The sequence below is a fragment of the Fundulus heteroclitus genome, chromosome 6 (genome assembly GCF_011125445.2).
Source record: "Fundulus heteroclitus isolate FHET01 chromosome 6, MU-UCD_Fhet_4.1, whole genome shotgun sequence".
NCBI classification, from domain to species: domain Eukaryota; kingdom Metazoa; phylum Chordata; class Actinopteri; order Cyprinodontiformes; family Fundulidae; genus Fundulus; species Fundulus heteroclitus.
Genome location: NC_046366.1, coordinates 8344250 through 8359817, shown reverse-complemented (window position 1 = coordinate 8359817; position 15568 = coordinate 8344250). Strand labels below are relative to the sequence as shown.

The 15568-nt window shown below is 48.3% G+C and overlaps 1 protein-coding gene across 2 annotated transcripts; it reads left to right on the top strand.

The window, feature by feature from the left end:
* The first annotated feature begins 422 nt into the window (after positions 1-422).
* anxa13l (annexin A13, like) lies at positions 423-14668 on the top strand. 2 transcript variants are annotated; one of them, XM_012868448.3, is made up of 12 exons: positions 423-551; positions 633-943; positions 1540-1615; positions 1821-1915; positions 2005-2172; positions 2346-2379; positions 3234-3313; positions 3816-3884; positions 12059-12160; positions 12269-12344; positions 12469-12581; positions 13483-14668. In XM_012868448.3, the coding sequence occupies exons 2-12, from the start codon at positions 929-931 to the stop codon at positions 13600-13602; spliced, it is 948 nt and encodes a 315-aa protein (XP_012723902.2). In that variant the 5' UTR covers positions 423-551; positions 633-928; the 3' UTR covers positions 13603-14668. The 2 variants fall into 2 exon arrangements, with proteins under 2 accessions (XP_012723902.2, XP_012723901.2); XM_012868447.3 differs by having other exon boundaries at positions 2002-2172.
* The last annotated feature ends 900 nt before the right edge of the window (positions 14669-15568 follow it).

The following is a 15568-nucleotide window of genomic DNA, read 5'->3' as shown; positions in this document are numbered from 1 at the left end:
CAGATGTCCGTGATTTCCATTGATAATGTTTGTGTGATTTATGTTCTATGTAAAGAACAAAGTAGTTAATGAGAATATGTCAGTCTTTCAGATCTAGGATGTGTTATTTTAGTGTTCCTTTTATTTTTTTATGAGCAGTGTATGTATACTGCGGCACTACCTGAGCCACTTGTGTGGGTTGTAGACTCCGTCTCATGCTACCACTAGAGTGAAAACACAGCCAGCATTCAAAAGTGACCAAAACATCAGGCAGAAAGCAGAGGAACTGAGAAGTGGTCTGTGGTCACCACCTGCAGAACCACTCCTTATTGGGGGGGAGGGGCTAATTGCCTCTAGTTTCCACCTGGTGTTTACTATCTGCTCAACAGCAGGTGAAACTGATTATCAATCAGTGTTTCTTAAGTGGACAGTTTCATTGTACAGAAGTGTTATTGACTTGGAGTTACTTTGTGTTGTTTAAGTGGTCCCTTTATTTATTTCTATATGGAGGGAGCTAAAGATGAGGGTAATGGTAATGTGGCTGGCTAACTTCCAAGTGCTCATCCCCAAAGGTCTAGATTTACATTTACCTGAGTAACTTTTTATGTCATCCCCGTGGTAAATAAACCAATGTTTATTCTTATTTCTACAAGTCTGTGTCAACAAATCTGAATAAGAACACAGCAGAACCACAGGCTGCAGCTGCTGACGGCTTCACTTGCTCTGTGGGGGGGGGAGGCTGACGCCATCCAGGAGGCAGCGGACGTTACAGAGCCGCTCTCAGGCAGGCAGCCCGCCCCGATCCGGTCCGGCCCGGTCCTGCCCACCCTGCTGCTGCTGCTGCTGCTGCACACGCGTGACACATCACCGCACACAGCAGCAACACACCAGGACGCAGCGCGGCCAGCTTCCAGCCACTTCACACACTGCGGGGATCCGAGCGCACAGAATGGGCAACGTGCAGGTAAGGAATCATTTCCCGGGTTGATCCATGAACCTCTGATTGCATATTAGCTGCTGCGCGGAATCCACTTGGAGGGGCTACTCTGAGGATTAAAAAGTTAGTAAAATCTGGACTTGGGTCGATTTTACGCATAAAAAACTATCAGACAGATGAAGCTTAATGTATTATAAAGCGTTTCAAGAAGTCTAGGATCAGTTTTTACAGCTTTTTCTATCCTCCTCTAGACCTTTTAGTCTCTGTGGAAACCGCATGACTTGCAAGTGGCGCAGTAAGAGGGAGTGTGCTCAGCTCCATCAGGGAATTTCTCAGCAGGCGGATCAATAAGGCCGCATTGTAGCTATGAGGGTGGGTAAGGAGAGGAGGCTGCTGCTGCTGCTGCTGCGTCTGGCCAGCAGTGACTCAGCACAGGGAGCAGCACCCTGCTCCTGAGGGAGAGACGCACCGCTTCCTGGATGGAACAGCAACAGATCCTCTCAGCCACCTCGCCCTCTGCTCATTTTCCTATAGCAGTGTCTGGTTTCAATCGCTTTATTTGCTTTCCCCTTGTCTCGAGTGCAACGATTAAACAATATTATTCTGTCTGTTTTGTTCCCCAGCCCACCTTAGTCCCATTTGAGGATTTTGATGTTACGGCTGACATAAAAGCCATTAGAAAAGCATGTAAAGGTTTAGGTAAGTACACAAGAACTTGCTCTATTCTTTATTCATTCATATCCCATCATTTTTTTTGTTGATGACTTGGCTACCAAATCTCTTTTTTATATAGGAAGATTGCTAGAAAACTCTCTTTAAAACTGAAAGCTTTCCATCTGGGGCCATTTTTAATGATAGCTTAGTGATTGTTGGCCTTATTATGTGACTGTATTGCTTCATCCAGGCACAGACGAGGAGGCTATTATCCAGATCCTGGCCAACCGCTCTGCAGCTCAGCGTGTGGAAATCAAACAGGCCTACTTTGAAAAGTATGACGACGTGAGTGCCCCGCCCTCCTCTGCTCTGTCTGTTGGCCCTCTGATGCCGGCACACGACCACTAAGTGAGCTCTGTGTTCTGTGTCAGGAGCTGGAGGAGGTGCTGAAGAAGGAGCTCTCGGGTAGCTTTGAGAAGGCCGTCGTGGCCATGCTGGACGCGCCTCACGTTTTCTTCGCCAAGGAGCTCAGGAAGGCCATGAAGGGGGCGGGGACGGATGAAGCTGTTCTGGTGGAGATCCTGTGCACTGCTACGAATGAGGTGTGCGGTGAGGTCGTGGTGCGGATCAAAGGGGATCAAAGGCATTGTGTTTGTGCTGATCTTTTCTTTTTGCACTGGGAGCTGTAGAGCTGAGGTCCCAGGTACAAAAAGATGGGTGATGGCTTGTGTGTTGATGTTGACTTTACTGAGCCTGGTCCTCATTTATGTCGCAGGATATCCTGAGCTACAAGGAGGCGTATGCCCAGGGTGAGTTTTCAGACTTTCTATGAGTTTTGTTCTGGAAACTGCAGCCGAGTTAACTACAGGGCCTGGCAGAGGAGAACTCCTTCACATACCATCCCGTAGCGACCCTTTTCCAAACACAAAGTCCAAATTGTGTGCATTTGTATTCTCTCCCCCAGAGTTAATATTTTGAGCAAGGTTTTGCAGCAATTATAGCTGCAATTCTTTTGGGGGGAAGTCTCAACCAGCTTTGTTCCATCCTTCTCTCCAGACAAGCACATTCAGAGTTGATGGAAAGCATTTGTAAACATCAATTATCAAGTCTTGCCCAAGATTCTCAATTGGATTTAGGTTAATTTGGGCCGCTCTAAAACATTAAAATGTGTGGATCTAAACCTTTCTGTTGTAGCTCTGGCTTCATGTTTAGGGTTGTGTTCCAGCTTGAACGAACATGAATCTCTGCTCCAGTCTTCTGCAGCCTCTAACAGGCTTTCTTTCAGGATTGTCCCCATATTAAGCTCCCTCTATCTTCCCATCAACTCTGATTGCCTCCTATGTCCCAGTTAAAAAAAAAAGAGACATCCCCACAGCATAATGCTGCCACAAACATGTTTCACAGTGGGGAGGTTTATTCAGGGTGATTTGCTGTGTGGATAAAAATCAAATACAGTTCTTTAAAGATTTTGGTTGAAAAGTGGGGGGGAAAGTTAAAAGGATGTGAATATTACTTTGGTTGTTTATATTATTATAGCTGAATGACTCGTTAATTTCTGTATGTTTTCACAAACTGAAGGTTAGGGAAAAAATGCGTGCCACTGAAATGTCTGCAGACACAGAGTTTCTGTGAGGCTGAAGGTTTGACCCTCGCTGCCTTTCAGTGAACGAGCGGGACCTGGAGGCGGACATAGAGGACGATACCAGCGGAGATGTTCGGAACCTGCTGATCTCACTGCTGCAGGTACAGCGCTGCCCATTGTTAGCCTATCAAGTACAGCATCAATTCTCTCTGGCCCTGCCGCTTGAATCTGAACGGAGAAAGAAATGTGCTTGTCTTCCGTCTCCCTCATTTAGTTTCACAAACTGGTCTCTGATGCTTTGGCTCGCCCACTGGGACATTGGTCACATAGCTTGGCACGCTCAGGCCTTTATACCCTCTCCAGCTCTTTCCCCGCACCCACCCTTTGCTTCCTCTCTTTTTTCCTTCCCCCAATTAAAAAAAAAAAAAAAAAGACAAAGTGACTCATGTTTTGCCTCGCTGCCATTCCACAGAACTCCAGTGGCCCTCAACTGTTTCCTATTTATGTGATACAGATGACTGTTTTCCCATTAAATGCTTGGTGTTGTTTTTGTCCACCCTCTTTGGCTCGGCCCCTAACTCTGTCTCTCTGTCTTCACCCATTATTCTGATCCTCTTCCCACTTTGTCCCAATCTCTTGACTGTTCTGTATCTTCCTCCCCAGGCGAGCAGAGACGAAGGCTACGAGGTGGACGAGGCCTTGGCCGAACAAGATGCCATTTCTTTGTTTGAGGTGTGGATGGCTGTGCTGCACACGTTCCTTCATATTGATTCCAATACAGGCTTCTTATTATTAAAAAAATGCATTGTTGGAGTACAATAGCGTTTAGCTGGACGAAAACATAACTGAAGCAGCTTGTCGGGTTACTCAACCCTGATCTGATGCCATGTTTAATATGTAAAGGTGTATGAAAGCTGGTTAGCCACACAGCCAGTGGCGGTTCTAGACCAAATTGACCAGGGGGGCCAAGGTGGGGCCAGTGTTTTTTCACCGGGGCACAGAACATAAAACTTAAAAAACAATAAATATAATAATAATAATAATATAATATATTAATATAATGTAATAATATTAAGTGAGCCATGTGTGGCTCTGGAACTGCAGGTTTAAGACCCCTGATCTAGCAGTTAAAACTTTGCCCCCAGCTCATAAGCTAAACATGAAACATCTTAAGTTTTAAATTCTTTTTAGAGTAAAACTGTATAGGTAAAAAATAATATTGTTCAAAGTGACCAATCAGTTATGGTTTCTTTGCCATTGCAAATAATTATGAGAAGTGTATTTATTATCATGTCTTTAGTACAGGGGCCATAACAGGGGCCAGAACAATTTCTACAGGGGCATGTGCCCCTGTTGGCCCCTGTCTAGAACCGCCCCTGCACACAGCCAACTTAATAATGTTTGGTTGGCTTGCTGGGAAACTGCCGTGATAAGCCTTATTAAACCAGTACAGTTTATTATGGTGTAGGAAACTAGAAATTCCAAGTCGGAAATCAGAAATATTTGGAACGCCGCCTGAATTCAGCGTTCTGACTTCTAAAGCTGGAAGTTCCTCACCAGTCCCAACGTCAAACTGCCACATGGCTGCTTTGTAGACCTACCATATTAGAAATAACAGCAATAAGCTGTATATTTGTATGTTTCAGGGACATTTTCCACAACTGCATCTGAAACACTGTCAGGTTTGAGAAGTCAATTCCAAATCTGAGTTCTGATTTCCAAAGCAAAATAAAAGCAGTTTTAGACTCCACCAGTTGTTGCAAAGCATGCAGAACACGTTCTACAAGCCCAACGCTCGTCACACATATCCAGAGAACCCAAAACACTTTCTCAATGTTGCACAAAAACAAACCTGTCGGTCTGTCATGACCAGTAAAAGCAATTCCTGCATTGATTGGGCGTGGAGTGCTTTAGCTAGAAGGTGTGTTCTTCTTTTCAGCTGCTGTTGTGGTACCCAGCAAAAAGCTATAACAGAATCACAGCTCTCATCTTTTGGATCTCTGCAACTCCCCCAGAGTTGAGACTGGCCTCCTGGCTGCTTTGTCTGGTGAAGACTTGTAAGCTTAGACTTTTCAATGGTGTTTTCTATAACCCGAATCTGCCTGCAGACAACGGTTGCATCCATACAGTGATTGTGGTGCATCTGTTCTAAACAAATATTCTAATGTCGCTTTCTTCACTAATGCAGGAATATTAGCATGTTTTTTTTTTTTTTCATTTTTTTCAGCAAATGATGAATTGATGAGTTTGGGATGTCCTAAAATATGTGCAGTGCCTTGCATATTGATACTACTTGAACCTTGTTAGAACCACAAACTCTAATGTATTAGGATTTTATGGGATAGACTGACTTAAAATAGTCCATAGTTGGGAAGTGTGAGGAAATGACTCACTGATATAAAAGTAAAAATAAATAAATAAATGATACAAAAAGAAAAGCCTGGCATTGATTTAGATTTGGCTTCCTTAACTCAGTTATGCTGAGGAAAAATAAATAAATCTAGTACCACAAATTGCTTTTAGAAGTAATCTAATTGGTAAATGTAGGGCGTAATTTAATCTCAGTGTGAATGCTTGTGTTGCATAATGGCCTCAGAGGTTTGTAAGAGAACGTTTGGTTATCTAACATAACCCCAGTTCTTAGAATAATATGAGCGAGGTAGATAGAAGCATTTATCTCAATCTGCCAATCCTGATTGGCCGGTGAAAGTGCTCGTCTTACGCCACGCCCAGTAGCCCCGACTACTAAAGCGTGCGCAGATCACGTCACTTCAATTCAACAAGCAAACCTCTTCTCACCGCCCAGCAAGAAGGGTTGTCTGGCGAGACACCTCGCTCATATTATTCTAAGAACTGGGGTTATGTTAGATAACCAAACGTTCTTTTTCATAATATTCACTCGGTGTCTCGCTATGGGATATGGTAGCTCCCGTATTGCCAGACAGCTTATCGAACAAGAACCGGCCGTATGGGGAAGGTCCATAAGTTCCGTTATGACTTCAGGACCGCACTGGCCACGCACGGTCTGGACACGTCAAGCATGTAGAACCGCACAAAAGTCAGAGGCGAGGACCAACTCGCTGCCGAACAAATGTCCTGAACGGACACTCCCCTGAATAAAGCCCAGGACGCGGCCATCCCGCGGGTAGAGTGTGCACGTAAACCCGCCGGGGGCTGCAGACCCCTGCTTTCATACGCCAAAGCTATAGCCTCTACCACCCAGTGGGCGAGGCGCTGCTTTGTGATCGGCTGTCCCTTACGGGGCTCCGCCCAGGAGACAAAGAGCTGATCACTCCTCCTGATGTTCTGTGTCCTGTCCATATAAGAGCGTACGGCCCGAACAGGGCACAACATGTGCGCTCGCTGTTCACCGGGGGAAGCGGAGAACGCCGCCAGCTCGATCGGTGAACAAGAACCAACTACTTTAGGAACAAAAGCTGGGTTGGGTTTCAGAACCATACGCGTGTACCCCGGGTCGAACCGAGTACATGCGGGGTTCACAGAGAGCGCATGAATGTCGCTGACTCGTTTCGCAGAGGCCAGAGCCAGTAACAGCACTGTCTTAAGAGACAGATGTTTAAGACTGGTCCCCAACAATGGCTCAAATGGGGGCCCTTTGAGCCCTTCCAGAACCACCATCAAATCCCACGGGGGCAGCAAAGGTTTGGAGACAGGGAGAAGCCTGCGCGCGCCCTTCATAAACCGGCACACCAAAGGGTGTTGGCTCGCCGTTTTGTCCCCAAATCCTATATGGCACGCCGCTATAGCAGCCAGATAGACCTTAACCGTGGAAAAGGCTTTTCCTTTATCAATCAGTTCCTGTAAAAACGACAGAATCACTGGTACAGAACACTGAAAAGGAACGTAGTCCCGTTCAAGACACCACCGCTCAAACAGTCCCCACTTGGAGCCATATAGAGTCCTGGTGGAGGGAGCCCTGGCATTTTGTATAGTATTAACTATACTCTGAGGGAGCCCAGCAGTGGTCAAATTGAGCCACTCACGGGCCAGGCCCACAGCTGCAGTCGCTCCGGGTGCGGGTGGAACACTGTCCCCGCCCCCTGCGAGAGCAAGTCCCTGCGCAGCGGCAGCTGCCAAGGCTGGGCGCACAGCATCTGGAATATCTCCGCCAGCCAGTGTTGTGCTGGCCAGTGTGGAGCTATCAGGATCAGCTTGTGATTGGATGCCCTCACTCTGGCGAGAGTAGGGGGTATCAGGGCCAGCGGGGGGAACGCGTAGAGCAGCTCGTGCGGCCAAGCGTGCGCTAGTGCGTCTACGCCCAGGGGAGCATTCAGGGTCCTCAGAGAGAAGAACAGCTCGCATCGAGCGTTTTCCCTGGACGCGAACAGATCTATCTGGGCGCGGCCATAGCGCGCCCATATCTGCTCCACGACTTGCGGGTGCAGCGTCCATTCTCCGTACATTGGCGCGCCCCTGGACAGCAGGTCCGCACCTGTGTTTAAATCTCCCGGGACGTGCGTCGCCCTCAGGGAGAGAAAGTGGGCACTGCTCCAGAGGATCAGTTCGCGTGCCCGATCGTGCAACATACGAGAGCGCAAGCCTCCCTGGCGGTTGATATACGCCACTGTTGTCGTGTTGTCTGTCCTCACCAGGACATGGTGACCTGAGAGGAATGGGAGGAAGTGTCTCAGGGAAAGAAACACAGCTGAAAGTTCGAGGAAGTTTATGTGCAGGCGCTGGAGAGCTTGGCTCCAGCGACCCCTCACAGACCTGCCCTCGTGAATGCCGCCCCAGCCGTATAGGCTGGCATCCGTGGTCACAACCTTCCTGGACGAGACGGTGCCCATGGGCACCCCTTGGGTCAGGAAGGACGGGGCTCGCCAACAGCGCAGAGCTGTTACACAGTCCGCTGTGACCGTTATCCGCCGTGCGCCATGACGCACGGGGTCCATTCGGAGCGAAGCGACCCAGCGCTGAAAGTCCCGCATGTGAAGACGGCCGAGGCGAATCACGAGGATGTCTGAGGCCATCAGACCCAGCAACCGAAGGCACAGTCTGAACTGGACGGATCTGTGCCGACGGAAGTGTGCAAGGCAAGCTCTGAAAGTCGTCACCCTCTCCTCTGATAGGCGAGCTGTGAACGGCACAGAGCGCAGGGATAACCCCAGAAAGCATATCTCCTGCGTCGGAGATAGGTGGCTCTTTTCCATATTTATCACAAAACCCAAATCCATCAGGTGTGCTGTGACAATATGTGTGTGAACCCTGGCTTCCTGTTCTGACTGCGCTAACAGGAGCCAGTCGTCCAAATACGTGGCCAGACGTATCCCACGGCGTCTGAGCGGGGCTACCGCGGCCTCTGTGCACCGTATGAAAACCCTCGGGCTGAGAGACAGGCCGAATGGTAGAACACGGTATTCGTAACACACCCCTTGAAAGGCAAATCGGAGATATTGTCTGTGAGGGGGGTAAATGGGAATGTGGAAATACGCATCTTTCAGATCCACGGACGAAAACCAGTCGTTCGGTCTTACTAGACGCAGCAGTGCTGCATGTGTCAGCATCCTGAACTTGTATTTCCGCAGGAATTTGTTCAGGGCTCTCAGGTCCAGAATAGGGCGGATTCCCCTCCCCCCCCGTTTGGGGACGAGGAAGTATCTGGAGTAAAACCCTGACAGACTCTGTTCGGGAGATACGACAGAAACCGCTCGTTTGTCTATCAGAGAGAGGATCTCCTCCTGTAAGACTCGAGCTGATTCTCCCTGTGCATGTGAGTGTACTACGCCGGAGAAACGGGGAGGGACAGTGGCGAATTGAAGCCTGTATCCCCGGGAAATTGTGCGTAATACCCACGGTGGGGCCGCTGCTGCTTTCCAGCTTTCCCATTTGAGAGAAAGAGCAGGAGCATACTGCGGCTTTTGCTCCGCGCCCCCCTGTGGTAGAGCCGGGAAATGATCCTCGGGTACCACCGCAGGTGTGACGGGGCGCTCTGCTCTGCTCCGCGGGGACGGCGACGCCCATCCCGGTAGCAGGGCTGCAGGAGGCTGAATGGCCACCCTGCTTATGGAGAGAGCATTGTTTGTTTTGGCTTTTTTTATTATCTGCACCCTCGGCTCGTGGCCTGGATGTGACAGATTTATTGTTTTTATTTTCACACCGTTCAACCTTCGAACGTGTGTGTATGTGTGTGCTTGTGGACATTCTGCTCGGGGCGCAACAGCGCAACTCTCCGAGGCGATGTCCCTCTCCTCGCGGACCGGCTCTGGAACGGGCAGCGGTGGCACGGGGCGCGCACGAACAAGCCAAAACGGTGGGCCTGCGCAACGGGGAACTGCAGGCTGCACCAACTGAGGAACGGGCGGCTGTCAGGCCGCTCTCTTTTTCTTCATCGCCCGGGGGACCGAGGTCGCGGCGGCTGTGGGCAGCGGCGGCGCAGCGGTCGGGGAGGCGGATTTCCAATGCCAGCCGGCTCCGCGCTCCTTCCTCATCGGGAGGGGCTGGCCAGGTGGTGGTGGCCGTCTCGGTATTTTAAAACGCGGCGGCTGGGAGGCAGCTTGCCCAAAGGTTTTGCGCTGCACCGGAGGTGAAGGCGCTGGGGCTTTCCGAGGGAGACAAAGCTTGAGGGCCTCGTTGTCCTTCTTTTTTGCCTCGCATCTCTGCTGCATTGTGGCCAATGCGGAGCCGAAGATGCCTTCAGGGACGATTGGCATATCCAGGATGTCATCCCGCTCCCTGTCGGTCAGGTTAGCGAGACTGAGCCATCTCGCTCGCTCCTGGACGACGAGGGTTGCCATCACTTTTCCCGTGGCCTGGACCGAGACACGTTGGATGCGGAGAGACAAATCGGCGATGACCGCCATTTCCTCCCACGCATCCGGGTCTTGCTCCTCAGCGGACGCGCCAAACAACTCCGCTTGGTAGGCGGTGAGGATGGAGAGGGCGTTGAGGGCTCTGGCCGAGAGGGCAGCTGCTTTGTACGCCCTTTCGGTCAGCGCAGACTGAAAACGATCGGGCTTAGCTGGCAGCGTCGGGCGCCTGGTGGAAGCCGCGGACAGCTGGCTCGCGCTGCCTGGGCAGAGATGCGCAGCTACCGGGACTTCCACCGGAGGCATGGAGAAGAAGCCATGGGCGTCCATCGCCTCGCAATCGAGGGATGCCGCGCCCGCAATGGGGCTCCTGTTGCTGTACGGGCAGCTAGTCCATGTTTTGGAGAGCTCAGTCAGCAACTCGGGGAAGATAGGAAGAAGCTGCTTCATCGCGTTTCGCGCCAAGGGAAGCCGTTTGCCTTCATAGCGGGACCGGGTGGGCTCCGCTATTGCAATCGGCCAGGGGATCTCCAGTTTCTCTGCCGCGCGTTTGCACACGTCGAGCAGGTCCACATGGAGGGAGGGAGCTGGTGAGCTCGCTCCCCTGTCTTCCCTGGTGGAAGGGCTCGGCAGCTTCGGCTTTTCAGTCTGGACTGGCGCCATGAAGATGTCATCCTCTTCCTCGTCCTCTGATATGAGGAACGAGGCGTCGTCATCCTCCTCCATGGGGCTAACATCCAGCACGTCTTCCTCGGGAAACGGGGGGGCACGGAGCTGCTCGCACTGGGTACTTCAGTCGTAGCCAGTCTCCGGGGCTTCCCCAGCCATGTTCTCGTCCTCCTCCGCGGCTGCCTCGTGGGCGGCGGTGGGGAGGAATGGGTCACGGTCCGAGATGCTAACCTGGCGGGCTAGTCTTCGTCTGAGGCTCTTGACCGTGAACACTTTGCAGTGCCCACAGGACCCGGGAACTTCGAGGGCTGACCTGGCGTGGTCGACCCCCAGACAGGTACTGCACACCGGGTGGGTGTCCTTCCCCGAAATTTTGTTCCCGCAACCACAAAGACGGTATTCTCCTCTGGTGTGAGGGTTTTTCACGGTTGCCATTTTCCGACGAGCTGGAGTGCTGGTAGGGAAAGGGATCGTGGCTAGCTGGTGTGCTAGCGTGGTGGGGTCGAGAAATTCGCTGGTGTGCCAAATGCTCGACCGACTCGAGCGTCCGCGGAGGGGAGCCGAGAGGGATTCCGCCGTGGAGTGAACGGAAAATAAAAACGATACCGGTCCGGTCTGGAGTGAGCGGACAGGGCAGAAATCGAAGCACAGTGCTAGCGTCCGGCGACGGAAGCTAGCAAGGTCCGTCTATGGGCAGTTAAGCTAGCAAAAGGCTCCGACGTGAGATAAGCTCTGAGGTGAGAAGAGGTTTTGAATTGAAGTGACGTGATCTGCGCACGCTTTAGTAGTCGGGGCTACTGGGCGTGGCGTAAGACGAGCACTTTCACCGGCCAATCAGGATTGGCAGATTGAGATAAATGCTTCTATCAGGGCTGCAGGAGGCTGCATCCCATAGCGAGACACCGAGTGAATATTATGAAAAAGAACATTAGAGAAGAAACGGCATCATGAACACAAAGGGAACAATTTTGCGGAGATGCTAAAAGCAGATTCAGGTTATAGAAAACACCATGGAAAAGTCCAAGCTTACAAGTCTTCACCAGACAAAGCAGCCAGGAGGCCAGTCTTAACTCTGGGGGAGTTGCAGAGATCCTCAGCTTCTCATGCAGGAGAATTTGTCAACATGGCCACTATTTAGTCATGCACTTCAAAAATTTTGCCATTAGGAAATATGTGGAACAAGGTGCTTAAGTCAGATAAGACTAATATATAGCAACACAAAGAAATGCAACATTCCTGTTTTTTCTCTTTCATGGAAACACCATAGTTATTGATCTCACCTGTTCACCATCGTCCCCAAACCATCAAAGAACAAATGCCTAAAACGATCCTCTTTTTACTTCTTACACATAACCAGAAATATCAAAGGTCCCTGCTGCCTAATGAGCAAATAACAGTCGAAGAGAGATCCATTTCAAGTGCGAGCACTTTATAAATGTCAGTGTATTGTTTTCTTTGTGTACACAACAGGCAGGTGAGGGCAGGTTTGGCACGGACGAGAGTACCTTCACCTACATCCTGACGCACAGGAACTACCTGCAGCTTCAGGCCACCTTTAAGGCCTATGAGTCTGTATGTATCGTACCAGAGCGAATTTGCTCCAGAATTGTTTGAGCTCATACTTTTTGCGTCCCCATCAATAATCGCACACATGATCATGCTAGCTCGTTTACCCTGCAGCTTTCAGGAACAGATATTCTGGACACCATTGACTCTGAGGCTACAGGGACTCTCAAAGACTGCTACATTACTCTTGGTAAGCAGGAGCACTCAGCGATCTCCTTTATCCTAGATCTTTTATCACTTTAGCTTACTGATTCACCACCAGCACCGGCTGATTTAGTTTGCATGTGTCTGTGCGTGTGTCTTTTCATTCGCAGTAAGGTGCGCCAAGAACCCACAGCTGTTTTTTGCCCGCCGCCTTAATGCTGCGATGAAGGGACTTGGTACTGACGAGGACACGCTCATTCGCATCATCGTAGGCCGCTCTGAGGCAAGTGTGTGTGGGCATGGCCTGGTGTGTTTATTATAGTCTCCAGAGGGTATTACATGCATGATTGCAAAGCTACAGGTCTTACAAAACTGCGACGCTATAAATGTTTACCACCAAACACCACGGCCTCCTACTGGGAACGGAGGGAAAGACCTTTTTAAGAGGTCTTTCCCTCTGAAAAAGGAGATTTGTACTAACATTAGTTTTTGTATGTTCTGTATCTATTCCTTGCCAAATTGGCTGGTAGAAATTAGTAAGAAGCTCTAAAACTGATGCATCTTTTATTGGAATAGCATAAAATGAAAAGAAGTGCAATGTGCGCTTTAGAAACATGTTCATTTCACTTCTCTTTTTTTTCGTGTGTGTAAAATGGCCCATGTTGAGAAACATTATCTTTTAATAAAGTAATCCTAGAGTCCTATCAAATGAACAAAAATTAAACCGATATTATTGATTTTTTTTTTTTTTTTTTTTTTTTTTTTTTTGGGACAATATAATTTCTCTGAGCTTCTAATTAGTGATCCACCCACATATCTTTGCCAGAGGTGTACGTTTCTTTTTCTACTGACCACTAGGTGGCATGAGGACCTATGACTTATAAGGCACTGAATGGGGCAGGCTCATGGGCATCCCATGTTTGTTTTTATCTGTTTGTACTTTGCACATCCCTGCCAGTGGTAGTGAAACATGAGGCAAATTCATTAAATGCAACATAAGTCTGATGGCAGCCTTATTTTTCTTCCTAGCAACACAAAATGACTTTTTCTTTCGAACCGTCAAAGAGTTTTTACGTTAAAGATTCATTTCATTGGATCATGTGTTCTGAGCTTTTGGAGTCATTAGTGAGGAATACTGAGACAAATGTCATGGGTACGACGCTGTCCTTGTTTCTAACCTGCAGATCGACTTGGAGACGGTGAAGGACATGTACCTGGAGAAGTACGACGTCACCCTGAAAGATGCCCTTGACTCTGAGTGTGGAGGGGAATTTAAGCGTCTGCTCATTGAGATCTTGCACTGAGTCACATTACGTTCGTGTCCATTTCTCACCTGCCTTATTCTGCCGTGACGTAACAGGATCCGTGACTCTATCCCCTGTTTTCACCACTTTTTCACCCTTTTTATCTGTACCTCTTCTTCTTTACTCTGGTCATTTTCTCTCTCTGAGAGTTAATCTTGCAGCACCGACCAAAAAATCCCAGACAACTACTCAATATAATCCAGTTCAGTGTTCGACGTGTGGAAATTTTACAGCTTTTTTTTTTTTAACACTTTTGAGACTTTTCAGAATATTATCTCAGTAAGTCTTCTGCTCAAGTTGTTCAGCATAATGTGGAAGGTGCATTGTTACTCAACAACATGCCAACTAACTTAGACTATTACTTCGCAGTAATATGGAACTAATGTTGACATTATCTGTTACTTTTCTATTGTAAGCTGCAATCATTAAGTGTCGGCTAGTGCTCACAGAATAGCAAGCATGTGTCTCTCATCTGTTGTTCACACCACTATTTACATCAAGGAGGATTTTCACCTTAGAGCAATGCAAGTTCCTTCTTGCTGCAACACATAAGTGCCCAAATATCATGCTTTCCAATCTGAAGAGTTGTTAGAATAAAATTTTTCTGAGCCAAAAAAATGGCAACCTCTTTAACAAAGGCTCAGTTGTAAAAGGGATTTGCTCCAGGCTTTTTGGTCCTATATTTCAAAAAGGTCAGTGAGACATTCAAGTGTTCTGGGTTGCTTTTGGGAGCTCACATGTTGCCTTGTTCTTAGATTTATATGCACTCTTAGACCTTTTTGTTGTTGCAATGAGTATTTACATTAAATAGCCAGAGTTGCTAAAAACAATGCTGATTAGGACATACATTTTTGAAGTGCAGTGGTTTAACGTAGTCATACTGTGTAGTCATGTTTGAAACAGGTCATTTAAACTAGCCCAGTACTAATTTATTAAAGCATAATGTGTTAACTGAATATAAATATTAAATTATAAGATGTAGCTGAATACATGTAATGAAATTTAATATCTGATGTATGTTTGTACAATGCTAGTATGTAAAAGGTATTAATAAACTTTAACCACCCGAACAGATTTAATTTATTCCTGTAGAGGGCAGTGTTGAACCATTTGCTTTTTATCTGCTGTTTTTGTTTTAACCCCCCCCCCCCCCCTTTACAGTTTAATGAAATAATAGCACTAATGCTCTATATTTTCATCTACATAGGATCTAAAATATTCTGGCATGTTCATAATATTCTTTAGAAACCATTTTTGAGATCATCTCTTAGTTGCTCTTCGGTCTGACGCGTGTTGAACGGCTATATTTCAGCGTGGCACAGAAGGGCAAGGGTTCCTTCCACAATATCAACCCCAAACACCTTTTGACTTACACCAGAGCGCACAACCTGTGTGACGCCGCTGGCTACGTTAAAATTGGACAGTGAGGAAGTTCCAGAAAAGTGTGAAACGCTTCCAGATGTGCTGACATGTGGCAGCCAGTCTCTCTCCCTCTGCCTCTACGTTTTGTCTTTTCTTCAAACTCCTCACGCTTTATTTCACCATTACTTCTGCTCTCAGGGTCAGATCTCAGGGTGCACCTGTTTTCGGCACTTTCGTGCTCCCTGCGTGCCTTCGGCCTGTGCACCACATGTTGCCTCACCAAGTCTGGCTGCCCATTTATTTGTCTGGCTGAGAGCTGTGTGCTCACCCACGCGTGGGCACGGATGTATAGAGAGGTTCAGGATCCAGGCCCGCGTAGACCTGAGTCTGATGTGTAACATTCTGTCGGTGGGGATTTAATCCTATTGCAAAATGCTCTATCCAAAAGCATTTCAACAAACGTCTGTTGCCAAGGGATAATAAACACTGGAATGTGAAAACACACTTTAGAAATGTAGTTTTGCAGTAATATTTTCACATCCACTGCTCAAATACAGGTTTTCTTTTACCCATAGTGCATCTCTTGATGTTCAGTAATGTGCTT